The sequence below is a fragment of the Tachysurus vachellii genome, chromosome 12 (assembly GCF_030014155.1).
Source record: "Tachysurus vachellii isolate PV-2020 chromosome 12, HZAU_Pvac_v1, whole genome shotgun sequence".
NCBI classification, from domain to species: Eukaryota; Metazoa; Chordata; class Actinopteri; order Siluriformes; family Bagridae; genus Tachysurus; species Tachysurus vachellii.
This window is the reverse complement of record NC_083471.1, coordinates 1,047-23,097: the sequence shown is the minus strand read 5'-3', so window position 1 is coordinate 23,097 and position 22,051 is coordinate 1,047. Positions and strand designations below refer to the sequence as shown.

The following is a 22,051-nucleotide window of genomic DNA, read 5'->3' as shown; positions in this document are numbered from 1 at the left end:
AGAGAAGCCTTGTATTGATATCTCTAAACTGATGTCTGATCAATTCAATTTAATTCAATTCAAATTTATTTGTATAGCACTTTTTACAATCAACATTGTCTCAAAGCAGCTTATAGAACAAAAGGTTATTATAAAGAATAATATAAAGATTAATAGAATACAAAAATTTAAGATTAATATTATATATATTTAAATGTGTATGTATTTATCCCCAATGAGCAAGTCTGAGGTGACTCAGGTGACTGTGGGGAGGAAAAACTCCCTTAGATGGTAAAGGAAGAAACCTTGAGAGGAACCAGACTCAAAGGGGAACCTCATCCTCATCTGGGTGACACTGGGGGTGTGATTATAAATATACAGTCTGATAAATGTTGTACTGATGAGGAGATCACATGGAGTTCAGATCTCCTCTTTAGTATAGTAGAGTCTAACTGGAGCTGGTAGATCTGTAGATGTCTCAGGATTCTCAGAGTCGCCCTCATCTCAGTGGAGGTCCGAGATCTTCATCGCACGGAAGACGATCTGAGCTGGTGCAGTTTCTGGATGCCTCGGGATGGGTAGAGAGAAAGAAGCAGTGTAGAGGAATTAACGTAGCTGCTGTTTATAATAGTAACAAGTCTGATGTAATAGAGCACAATATTATGGGATGTATTATGAGTACGTCTGACTAAAGAGATGAGTTTTTAATCTACATTTAAACTGGGAAAGTGTGTCTGAGCCCCGAACACTATCAGGAAGACTATTCCAGAGTTTGGGAGCTAAATAAGAAAACGCTCTACCACCTTTAGTAGACTTAGATATTCTGGGAACTACCAGAAGTCCTGAGTTTTGTGATCTCAGAGAGCGTGAAGGATTGTAACGTGTTAGAAGACTAGTTAGATACATGGGAGCTAAACCATTAAGAGCCTTGTACGTAAGTAGCAGCAGTTTGTAATCAATTCTAAACTTAACAGGTAGCCAGTGTAGAGATGATAAAATTGGGGTTATATGGTCATACTTTCTTGTCCTAGTGAGAACTCTGGCAGCTGCATTTTGGACTAACTGTAGCCTATTTATTAAAGATGCAGGACAACCACCTAGTAATGCATTACAATAGTCCAGTCTAGAGGTCATGAAAGCATGAACTAGCTTCTCAGCATCAGATACAGACAGGATGTTTCTCAGCTTGGCAATATTTCTAAGGTGAAGAAGGCTGTGTTTGTAATATGGTGATATGATTTTAAAGACAAGTTACTGTCTAATCAATGTCAATGGCTGATCAATGTCTCAAAGCCGTGGTAGTTACTGTGGTTAAAACAGCCGCTCTTTCTGAAAGCGAGGTTAAAATGACCACATGTATATGACTGAGCGCAGCTTTTAGATACACTGCAGTAATAGAGTTTAAAGAGCCTTTTGGGAGCTTATACACAATTGCACCACAAATTACTAAACAATCATTTTTAAATAAACATGTAACAAAACGAATTGACAGTATTTATGAGTATAAATAGTATAATCCTTTACCCTAATCCTTTATCCCTAACCGGTCCAGTAGATATATATTTTATCATTTAGAAATGCAGGAAAGAAAGAACTTGGAAATTTATGTACAGTTAGATGACTATGCAGCTAAGCTAATAATGCTAAAAGTAATAGTTTCAGCTTTTCTGAAACATTGTTATAAATAAATGACAAGCAGTGGAGGCTTGTAACTATCTCTCTTGACCCTTCAGTCTGCTGTACACAGACCTCATTAACACAGCCATGTTAGCATTAGCATTAGCAGTGTGTTAATCAGCTCTGCTGAGAGTTCAGTAAGAAGGGCTGCTCATTAGAGGAATTCCCTTATGACATCATCAGGCTTGATAAAGGATCCACAGTAAACATCACACTCTAACAGAACTACAACATTTTAGTGCACTATAATAACTCTGAAACTGTGGTAAGAAACTGATAAAACATAAAAGGAGATAAACGCAGAGGCTCTCTCTCTCTCTCGCGCATACTCTCTGTCTTTCACACACACACACACACACACACACACACACACACACCTTTTGTTCCTGCTCCTGTTGCTAAGTAACACTGTGTTAAAAAGAGACTCACTGAATTTCTCCATGTGTTCATTACGACTACAACACAGAAATACAAAAAGGGTGGATTATTCTGTCACTTTGTTAAACTGTTAAACATAAAACCTAAAAACCAACAAATCTGAAAGCTTCCACCTTCAGCATGACACATGGTGGCTCAGCACTTTACACCCAGCATTTTGAATCATTGCCCTTTGTTTCATTTTCCACAGGGACGTTTGTATATCACATGGATGATGCAGAGCCTGTGATAATGGTAACTATGTGTAGGGCCATTTGTACCATGTGCCTCACACTCAAATGGTTTATATACACTTCTGTTTTTAAAAAGGTTAATTTACTGTCATATAAACCTGAACTTTCAAATTATACTGAAAACTTCCTGTATCAAGGGTCAATACATAAAATGTTCTCGAGGATCCACCGTGTGTCACAATGGAGATGGAAGGTTTAAAAAATACATTAATTACACACCATATTTTTATTCTATCTTTCCTTCTTCTTCAGCAGGTGGGTGTCTGCGGCAGCCTATAGAAGCAGCTGGTAAAGAGTTCTGCAACACCGATTGGTCAGCTGCTTTCATTGTGAATTTTAATTATCCTGCATTCAGTTTCAGTGGGTAATATTTACACTTTAATTAGCAGCATACACAAAAAAGTGTGAAGTGTGTGTGAGATAAATTCAGATGAAGAGACTGTGTGAAGTTATCACAAACACACAAAACTGAATTTCTATATGTAATCTTTTCTGGTAAAAAATAAGCAAACAGTACATCATTTTATACTTTCATAAATTACACACAATCTAATATAAACAAAACCACACTAATCAGAACCCCCCTTCACACACACACACACACACACACACACACACATTCATCACACCCACACACAGAGCAGAGGATCAGGAAAAATGCAGACAAACACTCAGTTTTTTTAAATTTACAATCAAATCAGAGTAAAGGTTTATTGTATGTGTCTGTGTATATGTATGAGTGTATTAAATGCTGGAGCGATGATCACTGCATGAGTACACAGCACTGGGCTGGATCCTTCGCTGAGCATGGCTGAGCAGAGGTGGGCAGAGCCTGCAGAGGGAAGGCACCCAGCGGGAAAAGGCGTGGCGAAATTTCCTGATGCGGCAGTAATAGATGAGTGGGTTGAGAGCAGGGCGCAAGAAGCTGAGGATCAGCAGCCAGGCACTCACCTGAAAAAACCCTGCCCCGCTATACACAGCATCGCTGAACGCTGCACACAGGCTGAACACCACCAGGGGTGCCAATGAGGCAAACGCTAACATAAACAACAGCAGGATGGTGAAGAACGCTCGCGTCTTAAAACCCACATCCACACTCAGGTGGAGGGAGCGGGGTTTAGACAGGGAGAGGGCAGAGTTGCAATGGATCCGAAGCGCATTGTGCCTAATAGAGCTCAGAATTGTACCAAATGCACATGACATCACAGCGAATGGCATGAAGAAGGTTAACAGAGCCAGGATTACCATGTATCCATGGTAACTGCTGTCAGGGGAGTAGCTGAGTACGCAGTGGAGTGCACTAGGGGGTACCTGCAGCGACGGGTATCCTAGTAACAATGGGAAAGCCAGGAAAAAAGCGAGGATCCAAGAGGTGGCAATGAGGATCTTGGCACGGTGTGGGGTGAGACGATCCTGTCTCCGCACGATGATCAGGAAACGATCCATGCTGATTGCTAACAACATGGCCACACCCACTGACATGCACAGCCACAAGAACATGGCTGATGCCCGGCAGAAGGTGGCACTAAACAGCCATTGTGTTGTCACCATGGTAACCAGGTCAAAGGGCATGGCTGTGACTGCCAGCATCATGTCGGCGAAGGCGAGGTTGGCTAACAGACAGTTGATGGCAGAGCGCATGGCGGCACGGCGGTAAACCATCACACACACCACCGCGTTTCCACACAGTGCCAACAACAACACACACACCATCACCACACTGAAGAACACCTGTAGTGGCATGCTCAGGACATGCCCACCAACATCCTGCCCTACTTCCTGCACCACTGCATGCTCTGTTACCTGTGCAGTGGGCGTTGCCCAGAGAGTTCTGAGCACCAATGAGCTGCTGTCCTCACCCCATGAGAAGGAGGAGGAGTTTTCCATGAAGTCTGATTGGCTGATTGCAGTACTTGGGCGGGGCAGGGTGTTTGTATTGTTAGCAAGAGCAAACAACATTCCTGCAGGGTTCTGGGCACCATGGCAGCCAACGCTCTGTCATCCAACAAAGAAACATATCAGCACACAGGAAGTGACTGTGAAAGAAGACAAATTGGAAATCAGAATATTGACAACAATAATGCTATCATGTATAGTGCATTTTAAAAAAATATTTCCATATTTAAAGCTGAACACAGGAGAGATCATTAGAGCATGATGAATGTGTGTCTTAGCAAGAGAGAGAGAGAGAGAGAGAGAGCAGATAAACAGTGTTTAATCCCAGCTGATAAAATCCCTGATGCCTGATGTTAAAACGTCATGCAAAAATATCCATATCTCTATGCACTTGCTCTGGCCAAGACACACACACAGAGAGAGAGAGAGAGAGAGAGAGAGAGAGAGAGAGAGAGAGAGAGAGAGAGAGAGAGAGAGAGAGAGAGAGAGAGACTGAACTTTGAGCTTTGTGGCTAACAAAAAAAAACATTTTAAAAAACAATTATCTTAAATCTCTTACAGCCAAAACAGCTGTTATAAAACTTTAGACACAGATTAAACAGACTGTTTATTAGCTTCCATCTTGCTACACTTTTATACCTTTCTGCCTCTCCACACTTCTGCATGTTGCTATGAAACTAGAAAACTAATTTTTAAACACTGAACCTGTCACTGGATAAAAAAGGTATAGACTGAAGTGTGGTTCTGTCCTGCTACACGTTTACAAAAGCTTCAGCATTGTAACCCACCCTGAACACCGCACTCAGGTCAAACACCATCCTGACCATCATCACAGCTCCACCAAGGAGCATCTTCTCCAAACTATGGAGAACATCAGTAACACACTCTGTAAATCTATAACAGTCTTTACATTTATATCATTCTTTCCATGATGTGTATTCATTTTGACAGATTTATGGCTCATTCATTAGTGCTTTATTAAATCTTATACATCCTTTCATTTTGACATCTAAAGTACTTTCAGATTTGTGACTCAAACGTGCGTATATAAAGATTATTATTATTATTATTATTATTATTATTATTATTATTATTATTATTATTATTATTACAAAAAAGGAACTTTACCTGTGATAGATGTAGTCACATCCCCCTGAACACACAAACTGCTCTCCTCTTGTGCTCACATCAGTTCTAACAAACTACAACATGAAAGGAGATAAACGTAGAGTCTCTCTCTCTCTCTCTCTCTCTCTCTCTCTCTCTCTCTCTCTCATACACACACACACACACACACACACACACGCTTACCAGATAGTGACGTCATCTCCCCAACACCGAATCAGCTCCCACATAAAGGTGGAGTCTACTTGATTAACGTAACTTGTTGTAAAGTTGTTAAACCCTTTAAGTGTCACTACAGACTCCTCCTCCCTTTTGTGTTTATGTATGTATAGTGAGCATTATTATTATTATTATTATTATTATTATTATTATTATTATTATTATTATTATTATTATCATTATTATTATCAGCTATAATCAGAATCAGACAGATCTTTATTGCCAGGTATGTTTTCACATACGAGGAATTTGTTCTAGTACAGAATGTCCACAGTGTAACAGAATGACACTGACATGAACACTTATGTACAGTGGACACACATGAACACTTATGTACAGTGGACACATATGAACACTTATGTACAGTGGACACATATGAACACTTATGTACAGTGGACACATATGAACACTTATGTACAGTGGACACACATGAACACTTATGTACAGTGGACACATATGAACACTTATGTACAGTGGACACATATGAACACTTATGTACAGTGGACACATATGAACACTTATGTACAGTGGACACATATGAACACTTATGTACAGTGGACACATATGAACACTTATGTACAGTGGACACATATGAACACTTATGTACAGTGGACACATATGAACACTTATGTACAGTGGACACACATGAACACTTATGTACAGTGGACACATATGAACACTTATGTACAGTGGACACACATGAACACTTATGTACAGTGGACACATATGAACACTTATGTACAGTGGACACACATGAACACTTATGTACAGTGGACACATATGAACACTTATGTACAGTGGACACACACGTATATGTACATGTATATATTAAGACCTTCCTCATCTATTACATCAGAAAACAACACAAAACCCTCTAAAAGCTGCCAGTCATTTTAGTGGTTCTACTGAAGGTGTAGACATGCAGTCTGTTTTACTCATGTACAGACACAATAGCATTGGGCAACACCGCTCTGAACACCGCTCTGAACACCACCCTGAACACCACTCTGAACACCGCTCTGAACTCCGCTCTGAACACCGCTCTGAACACCGCTCTGAACACCGCACAGAACACCGCTCTGAACACCACTCTGAACACCGCTCTGAACACCGCACAGAACACCACCCTGAACACCACTCTGAACTCCGCTCTGAACACCGCTCTGAACACCACTCATGAACTCCGCTCTGAACACCGCTCTGAACACCACTCATGAACTCCGCTCTGAACACCACTCTGAACACCTCTCATGAACTCCGCTCTGAACACCACTCATGAACTCCGCTCTGAACACCGCTCTGAACTCAGAACACATTGCTCATGAACACCGCTCTGAACACCGCTCTGAACTCCACTCATGAACACCACTCTGAACACCGCTCTGAACACTGCTCTGAACTACGCTCTGAACACCGCTCTGAACTCAGAACACATTGCTCATGAACACCGCTCTGAACACCGCTCTGAACTCCGCACTGAACACCGCTCATGAACTCCGCTCTGAACACCGCTCTGAACTCCGCTCTGAACTCAGAACACATTGCTCATGAACACCGCTCTGAACACCGCCCTGAACACCGCTCTGAACAACGCTCTGAACACCACTCATGAACTCTGCTCTGAACACCGCTCTGAACACTGAACACCGCTCTGAACAACGCTCTGAACACCACTCATGAACACCGCTCTGAACACTGCTCTGAACACTGCTCTGAACTCCGCTCTGAACACCGCTCTGAACTCAGAACACATTGCTCATGAACACCGCTCTGAACACTGCTCTGAACACTGCTCTGAACTCCGCTCAGAACACCGCTCTGAACTCAGAACACATTGCTCATGAACACCGCTCTGAACACTGCTCTGAACTCCGCTCTGAACACCGCTCTGAACTCAAAACACATTGCTCATGAACACTGCTCTGAACACCGCTCATGAACACCACTCATAAACAATGCTCATGTACACCGCTCTGAACTCTAAACACCGCTCTGAACTCTGAACACCGCTCTGAACTCTGAACACCGCTCATGAACATCGCTCATTAACACCGCTCATTAACACCGCTAACCCTAACCCTAAGTATTTTAAATATATTTATATTTGAATAATTATATAAACAAACAAAGAAATAAATAAATTCACATTGCAACGCTATTTAAATGCTTATGATGTAACTGAAACTTTAAAGTGTTTATCGGAACATCCCAAAAGACGCTGATTTACCGGAGCGAGTTTTGTCCCTCTCGAGAATCCGTACTGCACCGTGTGAAAGCTGACGTGTTGTCACAGTTAGCCTAGCCTAGCCTAGCCTAGCCTAGCTCAGACAGCGGAGAGTCCGTTATAAGCGCAATAAACGAAATTATACTAATAATAAATGATAAAGATTAAGGAAGATTATTATAGTTATTGAGTCAAAGTCAGTAAAATGGCGGACTGGGAGGAAATCCGTCGGCTTGCGGCAGATTTTCAGAGAGTTCAGTTTACAGAATCTGTACAGAGGTAAACTTTTAACTCCATTAAACTTCTATAACTATAAACAATAAACAATACAAACTGTAATAAACATTCTGAAATTGGCTTGTAAAAATGTTACATTACCGGTTAATTGTTTTAGATTTATACATTTCATTTCTACACACTTGCATTTGATTTTCATGAACACATTTATAATATTTACAATAAAGCTGTATTAATTTTTAATATTATACTTTCTGTTTTTTTACATTACAATCACATTACATATGTATTAATAATGACGTGTGTGTTCATGTTTAGGCTGTCAGAGAGGAACTGTATTGAGATCATCACTAAGCTTCTGGAGGAGAAGAAGTTGGATGTCGTTCACACTCTCGATGGAAAAGAGTTCATCACTCCATCACAGATCAGCCGAGAGATTCGAGATGAGCTGTACGCACATGGAGGTGTGTATGACGTGTACATGTGTGTAACAGCTCTGAATGTGGCTTCGTTATGTGTTTAATTTGTGTGTATTTTGTGTTTAAGGAAGGATTAATGTAGTGGATTTGCAGAAGGTGAGTGTACAGTCATTATGCCTGCTCTTTATACACGCTTCACGCTGCCTTTCTGCGTTTGTTCTTATAGTGTGTGTGTGTGTTTGTGTGTGTGTAGATCATTAATGTGGATCTAGTCCATGTAGAGAGCCGAGTGAATGAAGTGGCCAAATCAGAGAGAGGAACTCGAATCGTTCTGGGACAACTGATTACTGAGTGAGACACACACACACACACACACACAGAGTCTCAAACACACTCTCTATCTGTCTCTGACTCTCTGCCTCTGATGTTCAGACATTACCTGGAACAGGTGTGTGAGGAGGTGAATGATAAACTGCAAGAGGCTGGACAGGTGAACATCACTGAGCTTAGCAAAACACAACAGCTACCTGCAGATTTCCTCACACAGGTTAGAAACAACACACACGCATGTTGATTTTGCTTGGTTTTTAGACAGAACTATTTAAAGGTTTGCTTTTTTGGAAGAGCCTTTGGATAGACTACAGAATAGTTCCACAATCACAGCGTCACACTCAGGATCTGTGTGTGTGTGTGTGTGTATAACAGGAGCTCAGTGCGAGGTTAGGCCGGCTGATTGATGGTCATATGGATCAGTTTACTGGCCTGATTTTCACCCAAAACTTTATCAACAGACAGAAAGCAAAATTAAGAGGATTATTCAGTTCCATCACCAGGTAACACACACATGCACAAACACTCTGAATAATAAGTCAGATCTTTGTATAAAATAGTTAATACATAAACATGTTAATGTGTGTGTGCACTTTAGGCCGACTCCAGTAAATAACCTGATTGGTCAGTATGGCTTACAGGACAATCTCTTATACTGTGAGTATCTTTATTTTGCTGTGGTTTGTGTGTGTGTGTGTGTTTAGGGTGCCTCTCCTTGTGCATTCATACTTTTTTAAACTCTGTATAGAACTGTCCATGGTACTGTCTCTCGTCCTCTCTCTGTCTGTCAGACATAAATAACTCTACTATACAATACACACATAAATAACACTATACTATACAATACACACATAAATAACACTATACTATACAATACAGACATAAATAACACTATACTATACAATACAGACATAAATAACATTATACAAGACAATACACACATAAATAACACTATACTATACAATACACACATAAATAACACTATACTATACAATACACACATAAATAACACTATACTATACAATACACACATAAATAACACTATACTAAACAATACACACATAAATAACACTATACTAAACAATACACACATAAATAACACTATACTATACAAGACAATGCAGATGTGATACAATAGACATTATGAGTATTAAATATGAATATAGAATATGATCAGTTATGTACATAAAATGTGAGATGTGCATGATAGTGTAAATAACAATATTGTGTAATATATACAGATGATGTGATGACTGACAGTCCTGATAATGCAGAACTTATAGATATGAAGCAGTGAATATAATTATGGTGAGTTGATTGTCTGGGGAAAGAAACTGTTCCTGTATGTGACAAGCTAAAGTCAGCAGCATGTAGTGATGAAAGAGCTGGTCAGATGTATTCTTGGGTGGTAGCTGTGATATCAGGTAGGTCAAACTGCTGAGAAAATGTGGAGTGTTTGTTTATCTCCTCGTCTATGGCCTCTACAGACTTCATGAGAGAGTGCAAAAACTCAGCACTGTGACTGAAGTCCAGTTGTACAATATATATATATTTATGAAAATTAAAAACTTTCGGAGAAGTTCGGCATCCTGAGTATCTTCTGCTATCAGTTTGTGCCACAGTTCTGTTTCTTTTGTTTTGTTTTTTGTTTTTGTTATTTAATATTATGGGTTTTGAAAGTATTATGATTTGTGAAGATGTATGAACACGTTGATTAAAATTATTTTTTAAAAGAAGAAAATAGAAAAAAATCTATGAGACATCATGCAAAGAATCATCTTGACAACTTTCCGATTTGTAAAAGTGTATTCAGTTCATTTACTCAGTGTAAATGGCACACACTACATAGGGAACTGTCTGTGTTTGTGTTGTCCTGATGTAAGTTTGCAGTGTTTATGAACTGCACTGATGAAGTGATGGAGTTCTTTGTGTCCTATAACATAGGTGTGTGTGTGTGTGTGTGTGTAGCTCTGCTGGAGGAGTTGGTGAACTCCGGCCGTGTCCGTGGCTCGATAGTTGGAGGTCGTCAGGACAAAGCCGTGTTTGTTCCTGATGTTTACTGCAGAGCTCAGAATGCTTGGATTGAGTCCTTCCTGACACACAACTCCTACCTTGGTAACACAAAGGGTTTGGATTTACAAATAAGAAATTTGCATGAAAGTATATAAAGAGATATTTTAGGTTCTGTTGTTTGGGACTGTGTATTATTCTGATGTCAGTCCTGTTGTGCTTTTTTAGAGTTTGAGTCTCTGTCTCGGTTGGGAATTCCTGATCCATTGAACTACGTTAAGAAGCGTTTTAAGGACAGGAAGTTGCTGTTCCTGCAGTCAGTGTGTGTGGATGCAGCCATATTGGATCAGCTGGAGGCCTCAGTAGAGGAAGCAGTCAGCTCTGAAACATGGATTGACTTGCAGGTACAAAAAAATTCACATTATAAGAATAACCCTATTGTGGGGATAAAATGTTACAGTACAGTCGTTAAAATCATTAATTAATTATAGAATTAAAGAATAATATATTGCATGTTCCCTCAAATCTCCTCCCCATCCCCCCAGATGCTGCTGCCAAGTTGCCTCTCATCGGATGATTCAGCGACGTTGATCAATCATGTGATCCACTCAGTGCACGTTCAGTCCAGTGTTCGGGTTCTTGGCTCTGCTGTAATCAGCGAGAGGTTCATTAGCAGCTGTCTGGTGCTTTTTGATGACATCATGCAGCAGAAAGCTCAGGCAGTAAGAATACCCTCTGGACATATATGTACTTATTTATTAGCAGATCTCTGTTGGAGGAATAATGAACTGTGTGTGTGTGTGTGTGTGTGTGTGCAGGAAGTAAAGAGTGATCCTGTACTGTTATTAACAGAGGATGATGTTAAGCTGGGTCCAGTGATAGCTGACAGCTCAAACACTAAACGAGACAAACGAGAGGAACGCAGGAAGAAAGCATCAGGTGGAAAATAAATCCTGGGTCTCTAGTGCTACATGCTAATAATCTGTCATTTGTTTTATCAGTAATGCTACATGCTAATCATTGTATTATATTGTTTAAACTTCAGTCAGGGACTCACACTTAGAAAAACCTGACTCAACCCTGTGTGTGTGTGTGTGTGTATGTGTGTGTGTGCGCGTACATAGAGGGCAGTGGCAGTGTGAGGGCAGGTGCAGGAGGAAACGCCAGAGAAATTAGAACTCGAAAAACCAAGAAGAAGAACAGGAGAGAAGAAGAGAGCGATGATGAGAATGCTACTATTCAGAGTACACGCATACATAGACTCTCCATCGTGTATACTGCACTCATGCTGTTTGTGTGTTTTATAACTCTGTGTGTGTGTGTGTGTGTGTAGGTAAGCCTGCAGAGCCAGTGTTCCTGTCAGTGCAGGAAATTATGGAGGTGTTGGAGAAGCGAGTGTGTGACTGTCCTGAGGAAACGCTGGAGCTCATTGCACATGAGCTTGTCAGGTACCATTATTAAAACTTCTAAGGAGTCTGTATTTAAGGATATTGACCAGGACACTTTAATGTCCTGTTTGAAAGGCAGCAGCTGTATGTATGAGTCCCTTGGTGTGAGGGGGTGTGGTTTTGCAGGTACACAGCAGTGTATTTCATCCCGATACAGAATTAATGGGTGTATTTGGATGTCTAAACCATTGTTTTTTCACTGAACACAAGACAATAAACTTCTAGAATATGTGCCAGATAGATAACATCTCACTATGAGATAAGAAGGTCCAGAGGCTTCTCCTGCCTTCATAGTATTTGAGTCTGCTGTTCCTTTAGAAGCAGATTTGCAGCCAATAATTCCTCATTGGCTCACTGCTTCCTTTCAAAATCATCTTTCTGGGTAAAAGTCCTTCAGGGTTTCCCTTTACTTCCCCCTGCATCAGCAACAATTCTAGATGAGACAATAACCCTAACCCACCGTGGCAGTTATCACTCTAATTGAAAACTTAACTTAGGGTTAGAAGCTCCAAGCTTTCATGTGTGAATCATGTATTTTTCTAACCAGTCTTTAACAGTGTAAATGGGAATGTGAATGAAATCTTGTACTACAAACTTTCTGATGGCACCCGTTAGTTCATGTTGTGACATATGAAAGGAGCACAGATGGATCACTGGAGTAATTGCCGAGTCTTCTGTGTGCGTATATGTGTGTGTCTTTAGGCCATTATCACGGGCATACAAGGAAGTGGTGCACTCAGTTTTCCTGTCCTCCACTTCTGCCTCCCCCTCTGCTGCGAAACGCAGACACACAGCCAAGGAGCTGCAGGAGGAAATTAACACTTTGTACGCTAATGTCCGGGCACTAGAGCGGGGAACCAAACACTTCTCAGGTGTGAATTAGATATATATATATATATATATATACACACACACACACAGACACCTCAGTAACAATGTACATTTTGTGTGTGTGTGTGTAGATGATGTTCAACTCCACATGGTGAAACACATCCTGAAATCAGTGTGTTCAGATCTAACCAATGTGATGATCAACTTCTTGTCAGATGATCAAAAGACCATCATGGACAATCTCAACCACATTACTGCTGAGGTCAGCAATGACATTTTTATGGTTTCAGGGTGAATAAGTGTAAGGTTGGAATTTAAGACCTGGAGCTGTGATGGCTGTGAGAAGAGTATTGTTAGGGTGAACATTATTGTGATTGTCTTTCAAACTCTGCCTGTTAGCTGTCTGTCTGTGGAATGTGTAAGTTTCAGAGGGAAAAAAGGTTTAATTATAGATTATAGTGGCCAAAGTACCCAAAATATATTTTCACATATCATTTAAAACTCACATTTCACATGTTTTTATTACTGCATGACCTGTACTGCTGTATCTTCCCTCTGTATTTCACCCATTTCTAGATGAGGATGAAGATTTTGGCAAAGCTCCCTGATGAGATTAAAACTCCTCTGATGAAACTGAACAGCAGCCTGTATGGAAAAGTGAGTGTATTGTCTCAGACAACTGCCTTAGGCAAAGCACTGACATTTTGTTGTGTTGTAACACTCATTTCGTCTTCATGAGGCTGTCTGTGACTATGTCTGTATTTCAGAGTATTGAGGAATTCCTCTGTAATGTGGAAGCTGCTGCAGAGCAGTGTGGCATTATGCTTAAGAAAGGAGACAAGAAAAAAGAGAAGTAAACACAAACTAACACAAATTTATGCACAAACACACAGTTATACACTATACCTGCACTCAACAAATGCACAATACAACAATTTCACACTAAGTAAACTCTTGTGTGTCATTGTTATAAATAAACACTCTCTACTCTCTCTCTCTGTGTGTGTGTGTGTGTGTGTGTTTTACAGACAGGTTCTCTCCATACACAGACAAACCCTAATGGAGCAGTTGCAGGTGGCAGTAGATGAGGCACTTGTTCTGCATCTGGCTGTTTTACTTTTATTTCAGCAACATACACACTGCATGCTGCTTGCTCCTGGACGTTGTGTGTCAAACATCATATACACACTGCAGAGTAAACTCACACAGGTACGTGTGCACACTGTCATACTGACTAATCTGATGTTTGTGACTGTAAAGTGTACACACTGTGTGTGTCTGTGTGTGTTTTTAGGATCAGTATGACCTGTTGGTTCAATATCATACTCTGGTGGTGAAGCAGTTGGTTGGTAAAAAAGCTGAGCAGATGGAGAGCGAAAGCGAAGGATCAGCTGAAAAATTAGAAGAGCTAAAGAATCTCACTAATGACATTAAAGAGCTCGTCTTCTCACCCAAAAAATCTTTATCTCTGAAAAATGAAACGAAAGAAGAGGTGGAGCCAGTTGGTGGACAAGTGTGAAAGAGGGAGGTGGAGATGTGGGATGAACAGGAGGGCATGGCGTGAGGACAAGGACAACACAACAAGATTTTTTAGATTGTAATGAAACAGAAGTGTAGAGTAGATGCTTAGTGTGATCATGTGTGTATTTATCACCTATCATTGTTCTAAACTAATTGCTGTGTTATTGTCTGAGCCTTAAGATTAAACAAAAAAAAAAAAACGTGTATATTTGTTATGTTGTATTATTCATTACAACTTACTCAAAAACATCATCTGACCATTGAAAAAGCCCATGAACTATTTATTTAACTGTGCTTTGTAAATTTCACTCCTTTCATACCTGGAAATTCCATGTCTCTTTTTTTTCTCTTTATGATGTCCCCAGGTATGTTTGTGTGTTTTTAGTGTCAAAAGTATTCTTTGATGTCCTTATAGTGTTCCCGTAATTAGGGTTAAGTTTTGTGAATGTACAATGACTCCATCGCAATTGAAAGACCTGCATAGTTGTACAGGGAGCCAAGGAAAAGGCATGGGCCAGCACTTGTTATTGCACTGCTGTAGCTCTGACAGAACTGTACTCTATTACTTTAGCCCTCCCTTTTGGGCCTGTTGTCCAAGGTGTGAGGACATTTAGGGTTAGGGGAAAGTCTGCAGCTCCAGGAATGACCCAGAAACCACATTGTGCATGGGCCTGCCACTGGGCCTCATTTTTGGCCACCACCACCTTAATGATCAAGCTTATTTAGGATTGTGAGTGTATTGTTAAGAGTCTAGTTGGTCTATCCAGTAATCAAATATTAATTGTGCTGTGTTGGCTGTCCAGTGTATGTCGTCCCTTTCTGTTTTGAAAAGTAGTGGGCTCACCTCAAACAATGGATTCTCATGAGACCCAATGTATTCATTAAGTATCTCCAGATTCCACTGTTCCTGGTCGGGCAAAGAACGTGAATATGGAATTAATGCTGTAAATAGTTCAACAAACCAATCAATACAGAGTAGATACTTAGTTTTAGAAATAAAAAACTTGGACATGGGACACAAGCCGAGGCTTGATCGACCTGCGGCTGGCCGCCTCAGAGGAGGGTGTATATTGACTAAAGGCCGAAACATTCGATGAATCTGAGGTGCACTACTGATGATGTGTCCTGAAATTCATCAAAAGACCATTTATTGAACTTAAACACCTTAAATACGCATATAATTCTAAAATGTATTCTTAAAATAAAATAAATTAATTAATTAATAATTAAATGAATAAAAAAGCAAACACACCTGGTCTAAAAAACCTTAAACATGTTAATATGTTTACTCTTTTTACTCAAATGCCCAGTGGGAACTTAAATAAAACAAAGTTCTGACAGTGATAGCAGTGCAATAACGTGCCGGCCAGTGCCTTTCCCTTGGCTACTGTACGGCCACGCAGGCTAAACCCTGTGATGGGGGGATGGGGGATGGGGGGGGGTCCGTCAGTGTATACTTCCAAAAACTTAGCCATAACCCCAACCCTAAACCCAAAGCGAACGCTAACCTTAACCCTAAACCCATCACATATTACAAACTAAATATATTAAAAACATGCATTCTGGACTAGGTGTACTGATAGAGCAGACCTTATATCTAAATAGTTCAAATTTAGTATATGTTATAAGATGTAGAGAATGCCAAAAATTATATGTAGGGGAAACAAAAAATAAACTAATTGACAGATTCAGGCAGCATGCCTACCAGAGTAGAAAAGTTAAAAAAGACAATACATTATATAACCATTTCCGAACACACGGCCTTGAGAAGCTGCAGATTCAGGGGGGTGGAGGGGGAAATGGGATGGACAACGCAGCAGAGGCGGAGGGCAGAAAGGAGGTGGATGAGAGTATTAAACACCTGGGATCCCCTTGGCTTGAATGAAAAATAAAGACAATGACAATGTAGAAAACAGCAAACAAGACCTGTTATTTATGATTGTATTTATGTATTTATTTCTTTATGGATTCATTGATGATTTATTTATTTAACTTTTCACTTTGGTTTTTTGCAATGATGAATTGTAACTTAGGTTGAATTGTGTACACTTTTGATTGTGTGATTTATATAGTACTTAAGGTTTGAAAACAGGCTGCACTTAAATACAACCGTAGCACTTCTGATAATAGGTCATTTCCTGCCGCTTTACCATTTCATAACATTTTTCTTCTTTTTACATAATTGGTTTGGTTTAATTTAAATTTATAGTAAGACTTAAAGTAAAAGTAATATGTTCTTCTCTCCAGAAGTCTTAAAAACAACTTTATGGCTATTACTTAACTATAAAATTAGAAAAACACCAGATATACACACACAGAGCTTCTGAAGTTAAACTCTTCACTTTATTATAATGAATAATGAATGAATAAACAACATTTAATTGTCTGTCCAAAACATTCACTGCATTAAGCTCCAATGAACAGTATCCTTTTAAACTTTTTAGTGTAGTTGCTTCAAACTCTCTTGCATGTTTTCCAAACTTTGTTCTAGAGCTGCTAGCTTTTCTCTGTGACACTTTTTCGATAGGCATTTGATTTTGACAGTAAGGTGAAGTCATGCTTTCTCTCTCGGTATTTATAAATGCGTCATTAACTCACTTTCACAAATGATTCGTTAATAAACGCATATTCAAAGAAACGCCACTGTATTGTATGTTGCTAAAAACGTTTTGCTACGGCTTTGTTTAGAACTACTATGGTTATTGAAGGATAGAAAGGAAGTCACTTAACTTCTTGTTTAGTGAACTGTTGCAAAAATCACATTTGCAAACGTGTTTTTAAGTTTATATAAGTAAACCTATTATATGTTACCGGCCTTCACCTTATGTTTACAACACTAGTCTGTGCTGCACTTTTGAGCATGCTAATAATTGTTCAATGTATGATTCGCTGTGCATCGCGTCAGTAGAATATCTAATTTTGACTTCTTATATCGCTCATAAAACAGGTTTGGGGACTGTGTGGATGGATTACTTTTAAAGACAATTTGTCATGTGTACGGGTGGGCGGAATGACCAAAAATCTGTTTCACGGAATAAGTTATTTTATTTCACGGTAGCGGTATATATCACGGAATAATAATTTTTCAGGTAAATCAACAAAAGGAACGTGCTTAATATATTAAACACCACTTTAACACTTTAAAAATAAAGAATAGGCTTTCTCGTCTTATTTTATTCATTTTTCTTTTATTTAGCATTAGTAGTGAACGAGACTCAACTTTTAGATCAACCTCACCATAACAATAAATAGGCCTCGTTTTTAGAGTTTAAAGAGAACAGACTTCATTTTTGGATGATAAAACAAGTTACTCGTGAAAGCATGGCTAACGGTTACATTCGTGTGACACAGTTTGCAAATCACATTTGTCTGCTCTTTGTCAGCCTTTGTAAACCCGAACCACGTCCATACCACTGATGTCGTGCCTCGTTTCTCCATGTTTTTCTTCTTATCTATGCTTATGTGGCGCTTCTCAATCGTTCTCAGATTCAGGCGTGCTACACGTGAAGTTAACCACACCCACTAATTTAAATTTCACGGTATGCACGGAATAGAAAAACCTGTAACGGTAGACATTTTATTCCGCGGAAACGGAATATACCGTCATACCGCCCAGTCCTAGTCATGTGAATGAAATTTCAACATTTATAAAATAAAAAGACCGCACATATTAATACCCTTTCCTTTCTCAGGCCAATGCCATCATGCATGCTTTAGTTTGCTGTGCATTCCCCTCGCACATGATATTCAGATTAACAAGGTTAATATAACCTGCTTACCCGTCACCATTTGCTGAAATCATTCGAGCACTTAAACCATTCCTAGCAGCTGAAACCGCCAACACAAGACTGCGTCATCCGTCACAGCGAGATTAAACAGCATAACAAAAAACCCATGAAAACTCAGCGTCCCTGAACAGAGCGCTTTCTGTTACTAACGTTAATTGTTTCGATCAGTTGTAAACTGTTCTTTAAATGATCAAGAACATTTAAAAATAATAATTTTCCAGGACAAGATGATTTTTTTCCAGGACAATTTATGTTTTCTCTCATTTTCCATGTGTTTTCCAGGACTGGAACATTGGTCATTAATTTTCCAGGATTTCCAGGTTTTCCAGGACGCGTGGGAACCCTGGAGTTGGGAAGTGGGGAGTGGGTTTGGTGCTGGGGGAGCTTTTGCTTCCGGTCACAGACCCAATCCCTAACCTAGTCCCCCACCCATACCCTGACCCCTAACCATAACCTAGTCCCCCACTTATAACCCTAACTCTAGGTTATGATTAGGGCTAAGGTTAGGTTTAGGGCTAGCTTTTAGGATTAGGCGGCGGTTAGGTTTATGAATTTTGGTTTCAAAGAACCTCTTGTTTGAGTTTAAAATGCAACGGGCTCTCCCTAGGAGCTCCCCCCCTCCCTTTTCTGGACCGTGATGTCCCGTTAGGGCCCCGTAGTCCCCTCCCCAGGTTGATGTTGAATTGATATTAACTGAGTTCAGGGGCAGAATGGAAGAAGGTGAGGGCTGGGGTTGGGATAGGATTGGGATGGAATCAAGGGTTAGGTTTAGGGATAGGGTTGGGATTCTGATTATAGTTGGGATAGGGTTAGGATTCCAGTTGTGGTTATGATTAGGATTGGGGATAGAGTTAGGTTAAGGTTAGGGCTGGGGTTGGGATTCCGGTTAGGATTAGGATTGGGGGTGGGGTTAGGTTAAGGTTAGGGATGTGGTTGGGATTCAGGTTAGGATTAGGATCGGGGATGGGGTTAGGTTAAGGTTAGGGATGGGGTTGGGGTTCCGGTTAGGATTGGGATTGGGGATGGGGTTAGGTTAAGGTTAGGGATAGGGGATGGGGTTAGGTTAAGGTTGAGGATAGGGTTGGATTCAGGTTATGTTGGGGATTGGGGCCAGGGATGGGGTTAGGATTAGGAAGCTATATGGGTGTACCATGGTTGTGATGTAAGTGCTTGTGGGAAGGGGCGCTCTTCACAAGGAAGTCAAGACTGGTCATGCCTACAGCCGTAAGTGCTGTCCATCGTTAAGTGCTTGTTTTAGAAAAAGTGCTTTCAAAAATCAAGTGCCATCAATCTGTAAATCAGAATCACTCCACCTCAATCCGATGTGAAAAATAATTTTAAAATTTTGATAGGGATGGCCAGTCCTGACTTCAGTTGCAAAAAACGCCTCAGGCTATTGTTTAGTGATGTGGTGTTTCACCTGGTTAGGGGACCCCAGGACCCCCCTAGGGGGGACAGCCCTTACTTCTAGTTGGTTGGAGAAGTGGCCAACTTACCCAGTTCATTGAGTCCCAGGGGAACCCACGTATTGAGTCTTCGGATCCACTGGCGCTCTTTCCCTTTCCTTTGTTGGTCAGACCAGACCAAGTTAGCCTCCAAACCTGTAATTCTTATGTTATGCGTGCCGTGTTCTGTAAAGTGTTTTATGATTTCCCTATTATATTTGTGTTTTGTAATGGTGTATATATGTTGTTTAAGTCTTTCTCTGATTGTGTTCACCGATATACTTTTTATTACATTGTGAGCATGTGATGCAGTATACTGCATTCTTACTGTTGATGTTAAGCTGTGGGTGAATGGATATACCTCCCATGTGTTTAACAGGTTGATAGACGTGATCCCAAGGAGACGGCCGTTGGAGATTTGTAGCAGTGAACCTGGAACGTACCAAAATGTCTTGCAAGTTTTTGAATTGAATTCTTTGAGTTCTGTTATGTGTTGTTGGGCCTTTTGAAAATTGTTTTTAACTTTCCTATTTAGTATTTGTGTGTGTTGGGAATAAGTGGTTATTAATGGGATGACACCCTTGGAGTCCGGCAACCGGGTTCGAGGAGACTTGTCTTTTAACTGTTTGATTGTTGCACTTTTGATGTATCTAAGAAATCTTTTGCTGTAGCCTCTCGGCTTGAGGGCTTTGAATAATGTTTGGGTGGCCATCTGAAAATCCTGTTCATCTGTACATATGCGGTGAAATCGTATTAATTGTGATTTGATTAAACCTTTAAAAGTGTGTTTTGGATGGAAACTAGACTTATGCAGCAAACTATGTGTATCTGTTTTTTTGAAAAATACCTTTGTTTTGAGCGATTGTGATGACGGTTCACCCAAAAATACTGTGGTGTCCAGAAATTCAATGGAAAGTGGATAAAGAATCTGAGAAATTAATGATGGGTGTGTAGATGGTTGCATTTGGAAATGTTCTCCGAGCGTCCCTCCACAGACCCTGTAACAGTTTTATTGCCGTTTTTTGTGGGTGCTGTTCAATATTATTGAGACCGGCTGCTAAAACAACCTTCTGGGTGTGTGGGTGAGTGGATAGTTTACTAAGAATACTGGCAAGATGTGAAAATTTAGCCCCTGGAAAGCTATCTACCTGTACGTTTGGAACTGGTATAGAGGGAATACGGCTCAAATTTGAGTCTCCTATGAATACTACCGGTTGATGAATAGTGATGGACCAATCTGTTCTCTTTTTAACTGTGTTGATGTGTCTATAAGGTGTATTTCTGTGTGAAATTTTGTCTAAGATGTGTTCACCAGAGGAGTCTGATGACGAATCATTGGGGTTTTCCATGGCCATAGAAGAGATGGGGATCAAGGAAGTAGAATGTGATGAAGTAGGGCAGGGGAAGGGGGGAACTATGGGGAGTTGGGAGGAAGGGGGGATAGGAAGAGGCAAAGAAGGGGAGGAAGGGGCAGGGAGAAGGGAAGGAGGAAAGGATTCAGAGCGGGTTCCAGTTTGGGATGAATTCCCATTTGCATGTCCCCTCATCCTAATCCTTTGCGACTTGGCCATGGTTTCCCCAGTGTGGTCATCTTTCTCCTCAGGTGTACTCCCTGATCTACAAAGAGAATAAGATGGAGAATTTGTTTTTTTAACTACTGTGATGGTGGATTTGAATGACTGTACAGGGCTCACCTGTCTGTGATGTACCTGCGCTGTAACCAGGATCTCCCTTTTGGATGCATGAGTGGGGTCACCTGTGGGAAGTACCGGAGATGAAGGTGGGTGTTGATGTGTTGAATGTGATACTGTCTGTGGAGGGCTGGCTGTATGGGCAGTGGCATATGAAATGGGCCCTTGTCTTGTTTCAAAAGTAGACTGTTTATTTTGAATTGTGCTAGAGCAATATTTTATTGTATTTTCTGTAAGTTTGTGTTTAAATCTCTTTTTGGCCCATTTCAATGCCACTGTCCATTCTGGATCTTTAAATACCTGAATGTGTTCCATTAAACTAATGATTGTTTGTGTGTAGTGTTCCTGTAAGATATGCATGGTTTGTTTCATCCAGCGTATTGTGTTGTTATTAAGTTTGTGTCTTGTTTGTTCTGTAGGTGATGAAGGTTTTATGAATTGTGTCAATTTCTGAACCTGTTTCTGCATGCCTGATGGAAGGATATTGGTACTGAGAGAGGTTTCTACTATGTCCATGTGGTGTGTGGCCTGTATGAGTTT

At 40.3% G+C, this 22,051-nt stretch overlaps 2 protein-coding genes across 4 annotated transcripts; one reads left to right on the top strand and one right to left on the bottom strand.

Moving 5' to 3' along the window:
* Positions 1-2,605: 2,605 nt before the first annotated feature.
* gpr63 (G protein-coupled receptor 63) lies at positions 2,606-7,826 on the bottom strand. Of its 3 annotated transcripts, XM_060883421.1 has the most exons (3): positions 5,352-5,424; positions 5,012-5,084; positions 2,606-4,363 (listed from the first exon to the last, which is right to left on the bottom strand). In XM_060883421.1, exon 3 carries the CDS (start codon positions 4,284-4,286, stop codon positions 3,072-3,074), a length of 1,215 nt encoding a protein of 404 aa, XP_060739404.1. In that variant the 5' UTR covers positions 4,287-4,363; positions 5,012-5,084; positions 5,352-5,424; the 3' UTR covers positions 2,606-3,071. The 3 variants fall into 3 exon arrangements, with proteins under 3 accessions (XP_060739404.1, XP_060739402.1, XP_060739403.1); XM_060883419.1 differs by lacking the exon at positions 5,012-5,084 and having other exon boundaries at positions 5,352-5,594; XM_060883420.1 differs by lacking the exons at positions 5,012-5,084; positions 5,352-5,424 and adding an exon at positions 7,795-7,826 and having other exon boundaries at positions 2,607-4,363.
* ufl1 (UFM1-specific ligase 1) lies at positions 7,827-14,775 on the top strand. The gene is made up of 19 exons (XM_060883417.1): positions 7,827-8,070; positions 8,347-8,492; positions 8,575-8,603; positions 8,701-8,798; positions 8,880-8,994; positions 9,153-9,280; positions 9,376-9,434; positions 10,746-10,892; positions 11,016-11,191; positions 11,333-11,509; positions 11,606-11,726; positions 11,912-12,031; positions 12,121-12,235; positions 12,938-13,107; positions 13,198-13,328; positions 13,643-13,723; positions 13,834-13,919; positions 14,095-14,275; positions 14,361-14,775. The coding sequence occupies exons 1-19, from the start codon at positions 7,997-7,999 to the stop codon at positions 14,583-14,585; spliced, it is 2,379 nt and encodes a 792-aa protein (XP_060739400.1). The 5' UTR covers positions 7,827-7,996; the 3' UTR covers positions 14,586-14,775.
* The last annotated feature ends 7,276 nt before the right edge of the window (positions 14,776-22,051 follow it).

What these genes read in the sequence shown, in the direction of transcription:
- gpr63 (XM_060883420.1), bottom strand. Translation starts at nt 4,286, where the DNA reads ATGTTGTTTGCTCTTGCTAACAATACAAACACCCTGCCCCGCCCAAGT.
- ufl1 (XM_060883417.1), top strand. Translation starts at nt 7,997, where the DNA reads ATGGCGGACTGGGAGGAAATCCGTCGGCTTGCGGCAGATTTTCAGAGA. An exon ending in ATGTAGTGGATTTGCAGAAG is followed by an intron (nt 8,604 to 8,700) that starts GTGAGTGTACAG and finishes GTGTGTGTGTAG; the next exon opens with ATCATTAATGTGGATCTAGT. An exon ending in AAACATGGATTGACTTGCAG is followed by an intron (nt 11,192 to 11,332) that starts GTACAAAAAAAT and finishes CCATCCCCCCAG; the next exon opens with ATGCTGCTGCCAAGTTGCCT.